The sequence below is a fragment of the Lampris incognitus genome, chromosome 12, assembly GCF_029633865.1.
Source record: "Lampris incognitus isolate fLamInc1 chromosome 12, fLamInc1.hap2, whole genome shotgun sequence".
Lineage (NCBI taxonomy): Eukaryota > Metazoa > Chordata > Actinopteri > Lampriformes > Lampridae > Lampris > Lampris incognitus.
This window is the reverse complement of record NC_079222.1, coordinates 49,614,963-49,621,003: the sequence shown is the minus strand read 5'-3', so window position 1 is coordinate 49,621,003 and position 6,041 is coordinate 49,614,963. Positions and strand designations below refer to the sequence as shown.

At 50.5% G+C, this 6,041-nt stretch overlaps 1 protein-coding gene across 1 annotated transcript in view; it reads right to left on the bottom strand.

Moving 5' to 3' along the window:
• Positions 1 to 2,863: 2,863 nt before the first annotated feature.
• Positions 2,864 to 6,041, bottom strand: part of LOC130121744 (membrane-associated phosphatidylinositol transfer protein 2-like) — a 39,373-nt gene continuing 36,195 nt past the window's right edge. Inside the window, exons 21-25 of the mRNA XM_056290620.1 lie at positions 5,643 to 5,791; positions 5,404 to 5,553; positions 4,014 to 4,197; positions 3,777 to 3,905; positions 2,864 to 3,248 (exon numbers count right to left, since the gene is read on the bottom strand). Coding sequence (XP_056146595.1) covers positions 2,880 to 3,248; positions 3,777 to 3,905; positions 4,014 to 4,197; positions 5,404 to 5,553; positions 5,643 to 5,791 — 981 coding nt within the window. The 3' untranslated portion in view covers positions 2,864 to 2,879. The remainder of the gene's footprint in view (positions 3,249 to 3,776; positions 3,906 to 4,013; positions 4,198 to 5,403; positions 5,554 to 5,642; positions 5,792 to 6,041) is intronic.

Sequence of the window (6,041 nt, the reverse complement as noted above, 5' to 3'; positions counted from 1 at the left end):
TTTGCTTACACATCTGTTAAGTGGCTTACGATACATCTCAAAATCATGTGGCCTCCTCTGCTTAAACCTGCACGAAAATATGTAGTAAAGTAGATGAATACAACAAAAGATGTTTGCTCTCCAAAATTTCTGTATAGTGAAGGAGTGGGCACTGGCGATTTCATCCCATGTCGATATTCTTCAAAAGGACAGCAGGAGTCTCCAGAAGGCCTCTTCTAGACATTCATTGAATAGTATCCCTCTCTATAGTCCATTTGGTAAACAATGAATGGTAAGGAGCTCTATGAAAATTAAATTTGTGTGAAAATCCTGTCTTCACTCTGCACGGTGTCCTGCCTGAAATTGAACAATTCCCTAAAAAGACACATTATACACTTCTTGAGAAAGAAATAGCAAGAAAAAAAAGCAAGGGGGCACTTCAGGATTCAGTATCTCCCAATAGCAGCACGTGTGGAAAAGAGAAAATACCACCAACACACATTGTGTCTTCTATAGTAATAGTAAATCAAAATTCTCTGACGTTAAATATGGCATACCTCAAGGTTCGGTTCTCGGCCCTCTACTTTTTTCCCTGTATATTTCACCTCTTAGCCAAATTATATGCAGTTGTGGAATACATTTCCAGTGCTATGCGGATGATACTCAGCTGTATGTGCCTTTGAAGGCCGATGATCTTACTCATGACAAATTTAGAGGCCTGCTTGGCTGCTGTGAAAATCGGATGTTACTAAATTTCCAGCTTTTATATTCATATAAAACTGAGATGCTGGTCGTTGGCCCTGCTAGACACAGACACCAATTTGATCAAGTAACAATAACAATGAACAACTCTGATTTCACAAAGTGTGGCAGCCAAAAATTTTGATGTAGCGGACTATATGGGCACAATTCATTGAGAGGGCGGAGCGAGGACGAGGTGGGTTGGAGCAGTGCCATGTTGTTGATGATGGGGATTTTGTACGGAAGAATAAATGATAGTCAAAGAGAGAAATTGTCCTCTCTACTTTCCTGCAATTTCCACAGTGCTACGTTTGATCTCAACCTTTTCCACTTACAGAACCAACCCAATCGCACGGACTTTAATCTATCAGATCGTGATACCATCACGATTATGACCTGATTTACGTGATGGTATCACGATCTGATAGAACTCTAACCCTAACCCTAACCATAACCATAACTTCGAGTCATGACCACATCACATTACACCAATTCTTGCCTCCCTTCATTGGCTTCCTATCCATGTTAGATCAGAATACAAGGTGCTTCTGCTGACTTATACAATCCTAAATGGGCTTGCCCCATCCTACCTGTCTGATCTCCTTAAACCGTACAGTCCATCTCGAGCACTTCCCTCTCAAAATACAGGGCTCCTGTGTGCCCCAGAGTTAAAAAGAGGTCAGCTGGTGGCAGCAGGGCCTTTTCCTATCGGGTCTCGTTCTTGTGGAATAACCTGCCTGCTGCCATCAGACCATCAGAGTCTGTTGAGTCCTTTAAATCCAAACTTAAAACTCATCTTTTTGTCTTAGCCTACATTTAGCTGCCTTTAAGATGGGTGCTTCACAACCTGGACTGCCTGGCGGGTTGGTTTCTGTCTCAATGACTTTACCAACCACTGTTCTGCCGACCAGATTAGAGTGCAGGTTACTGACTACTGCAAACTGTTCTCTTCTCTCACGTCTCTCCTCTCTCTCTGAATGACGTCTTGTCCTGTCTCCTCTCCTGTGTGTGTGATGGTGTGATGTGAGTCTCCCCTATGTGCGTGTGTAGTCTGTCCTCCTGTCAGGTCTACGTGGTGACGGTGGTCGCATGGCTCAGGTCCTGGGCTGTTCCGGTGGCGTCTGGACACCGCTTGGCATCCTCCTCACCGTGTTCTTCATCTGTATTATCATTCCATTATAACTGTGTTATCCTCTTTCAGTGTTGTATTGCGTTGTGTACAGTGTGTAAACACAACACCCATTGCGCGTTGTGCGTCTTGGGAGAGGGCTCCTGCTCCGGTGCCCTTCCCGAGGTTTCTCCCTGTTAAAGGGTTTTTAGGGAGTTGTCCCTGTGAGGGTCTCCCACAGGACTGAGGCACGTTTGTAATTTGTGATGTTGGGCCACACGAATAAAATTAGCCGGACCGTGATGACGTCATCTGTAAAAACGTTTAATGGAGTAGTAAGGTGCTGGCCATGCTGGAAGAAAAAAAACAGCGACAAAAAGGGTTAAAAGAAACCAAATTAGCAACTTCACTCTGACATGTGTAAGACAGCCATGTGGGACATTACTGACAGAACTGACAGGACTCCCTTTGAAAGGGGAAAGAACCGCCTTCTTGTTGTTGTTATTTACCAAGGCCGACTGACAGGCCCGACATCGGTGTGTCGGCACCTTCTTAAAATAATGGCGTAAGTCATTTTTCAAGTTTTTCGAAAAACAGAATAAACTTGAAAAAACGACTTAGGCCATTATTTTAAGAAGGTGACGATATATAATAATGTGCGTGTGCGCGTGTGGGTTGACTCGTTTAAGGCGTATAACATGTAATGGAGTCCTCGCTTGGGATTCTTTATTGGCCAGTGAGACATTCTATAAAAGTAGGGTTGTAAACGTTTATATCATGCTACAGAAGAAATGTCTCTCGTTCACCGGATCCCTCGTGGCCTTGCTACCTCCCCCCTCCCCCTGCACCTCGCACTTGTCATCCATCGATTCTGACATCGTCCCAGTCCATCAAGTCCGTGTCCATGCTGTGCCTCCAACTAGTCCTGGTGTACATCTCCAACCATCCTGGATCGTTCCTTGCTTCCTTACGTGTGTCCCCTTTCTTTGAATCAGTCCTGAGATCCTGGCGGTTCAGGCTTGGTCCTCCCTTCAGTAGATCCGTTTGAGCTCTACTTGGGGCTGAGTAGTCCTCCACTTCCCTCCTTGGTGCTTCCGCTGCGACCCCAGCACCCCGCTGTTACGCTGATGCTCCTCTGGGTGGCTGCCCCAGCCCCCTTCTCGCGCTCCACGTCACACTGGCTCAGGGCACGCTCTGTCCTTGCTGGCTGGTTGGAGCTTCCGGAGCCCGGTGGTCCTCCGGGCTGAGAGGAAATGGTGCGGAAAATGTGGTTGCGCTTGCGTAGAAAGTCTCCCCCGGCCGCCCCCAGTCCAAAACTGCCCTTGCGGAGTACCATGCGGGTGCTGGCAGACTTGGCAGGGCAAGACTTCTGGCTGTACTCCAACTGCGAGAGGTGGGTAGCATAGCCATCTGGGATGAACTGGGAGAACATGTATTGGATCAGCCACAAAGTAAATAGCATATTAATCAATCAGTCAATCATTACGCTAATAGCATTTAGGATACCATTATTTCCCCCCCTCCCCCTTTTCTCCCCAGTTGTACTTGGCCAATTACCCCACTCTTCCAAGCCGTCCCGGTCGCTGCTCCACCGCTTCTGCTGATCCGGGGAGGGCTGCAGACTACCACATGCCTCCTCCCATACATGTGGAGTCACCAGCCGCTTCTTTTCACCTGACGGTGAGGAGTTTCGCCAGGGGAGGATCACGCTATTCCCCCCCAGTTCCCCCCCCGACCAGAGGAGGCGCTAGTTCAACAACCAGGACACATACCCACATCCGGCTTCCCACCCGCAGACACGGTCAATTGTGTCTGCAGGGACGCCCGACCAGGCCGGAGGCAACACGGAGATTCGAACCGGCGATCCCCGTGTTGGTAGGCAACGGAATAGACCGCCACGCTACTGGGATACGAGTATGTGTTCTGTTATCGGATTCTGTTCAAGTACCTGGCACTGGTGCTGCATCTTTTTTGTTGGCCTCCCCACGATGTAGATGTGTGATGGAGGCAGGCCGATAGAAGAATACACGGAGATGTCCTTCGTGGAGCCGTAGGCAGCAAAAATCTTCATGTGGGCCTACAAAGGGATCAGTTTTTGGAAACCGTGCAGACATGATTGTACTTATTGAAACGTGCCACGCCACGGTGACCTCAGCCATCAACACACAGTTTACAATGCTCATACCTCGCAGATGAGAGATTTCAGGAAGTTGGCCTTGTGGCGGAGTGGGTCGTGGACGAGACCGTCACAAAAGGAGACGACGCCATGGGGGAAGTTGTGCTGGAAGAGCCAGGCCACCACACGCTGCTTCTGCATGTCCGGACGACCCGTCACGTACACTATCAGGTAGCCGAGGTCCTGCCAGTGCCTGACACAAACACACAGAAGGCCAACACGTGAGCCCTGGGTGTGGTGCAGACAAATCCAACCAAGCCCGGAACACGGGCATCACGCACCGCCGTACTCGGTAACACCACCCGCGGCGTGTGAACGGTTGTTTACATCTGTTTTGGACTTTATTTGCCCGTCATGATACTGTAGCGAATTCGGGGGGGGGGCAGTCTGGGAGACTGTCGCCACGGCCGGGACGCGAACCCGTGTCTCCCGCTCCGCAAGCGACACCGTTAACCAGTCGACTAAAGGGTCCGACCCGTGCGCCTTTATCTGTCTCGGCTGTGAAACTGTTCAAATGATCCACTCTTTGGGTGGCGTGGCGGTCTATCCCGTTGCCTACCAACACGGGGATCGCCGGGTTGATCGGGGCGCCTGTTTTGGGGGGGAGGGGGAACTGGGGGGAATAGCGTGATCCTCTCACGCGCTCCATCCCCCCTGGCGAAACTCCTCACTGTCAGGTGAAAGGAAGGGGCCGGCGACTCCACATGTATGGGAGGAGGCATGTGGTAGTCTGCAGCCCTCCCCGGATCGGCAGAGGGGGCGGAGCAGAGACCGGGACGGCTCGGAAGAGTGGGGTAATTGGCCGGATACAATTGGGGAGAAAAAGGAGGGGGGTGGGTGGGGATTATCCACGCTTTAAGAGCAACAGTCACTATCATGGACTGCTCGTGTCTCTGATGACGTAGCCTCCGAGTGGCCGGGTGGCATGTTTGTGTGTGTGTGTGTAGGGCAGCAGAGTAAAGCTACACGTTGCTCTAGAGCAGTGGTTCTCAACCCAGTCCCCAAGGACCCCCTATCCTGCAGATTTTCATTGTAACCCTGCATAGGTAGCCCTGCTTGTACTTACTCCACCAATCATCTCGCAGCACTTAATTATGCAAGGTGTGCAACGTCTGACAAAATTCATTGCTGATTGGTTGAATGGCTACAAACAGGCACCTGTTCAGGGTTGCAAAGAAAATATTGTAGCGAATTCGGGGGAACTGCCGCGGCCGGGAAGCGAACCCGTACCGCCCGCACCGCAGGAGACATCGCTAACCGCTCGACTAAAGGCTCAGACCCGCCAACCAGCGGCCAGCGTGTCTTATCCATGCACGTTACAATATGCAGGATAGGGGTTTCTTGAGGACTGGGTTGAGAAACACTGCTCTAGAGAGTTGGCCGAGAGTACGTTTCTTACCTAACCACATCCACAGCTCCGGCTCGAACCTTGGGGTCGCTGCCCATGATAGATACACTGGCAGCAAATGACCCGTCGATACTGAAGACCACAAACTCCGTCCCCGGTGGCAGGACAGTGAGATAGCTGTCTGCGAACGTGTGGTCTCCCCTGAAACGACAGAGGCCGGCGAGGACAGTCAGACGCGTTACTACGAAAGGGGAGGATACAATGTTGCGAGAAGCTTCGAACGAACTGACCTGACCACCATTTTGACAGGATACACCCCAAGACCCAGCCTGCTCCTCTCGGGGATGGCGTATGAAATGCGGCCGCTGCTGTTGGTTTGCTCGGTGCCGAAGTGCACCCACTCCCCCGACGGAGGCTGGGTCATGATATGGACATCCACCTGCAGTGAGGAAGGCAAACATTTCCTCACCACGACGGGGGAACGAACTCAAAAACTTTCAGCAGCCCAACTCGTTAAAGCCAATCGTTTATTTCGTTATTCCTGACGAGTTGCCTCGCGAAGAGTAGTGGATACATCACAGACGAACACTTCGTTAGCGGATAATTACCGAGTCGTTTGTGAACAAGTCTGAATCGAGTTCTAAATAGCGGATAATGATAGTTACTTTAGCACAGACTGTTAGACGGCA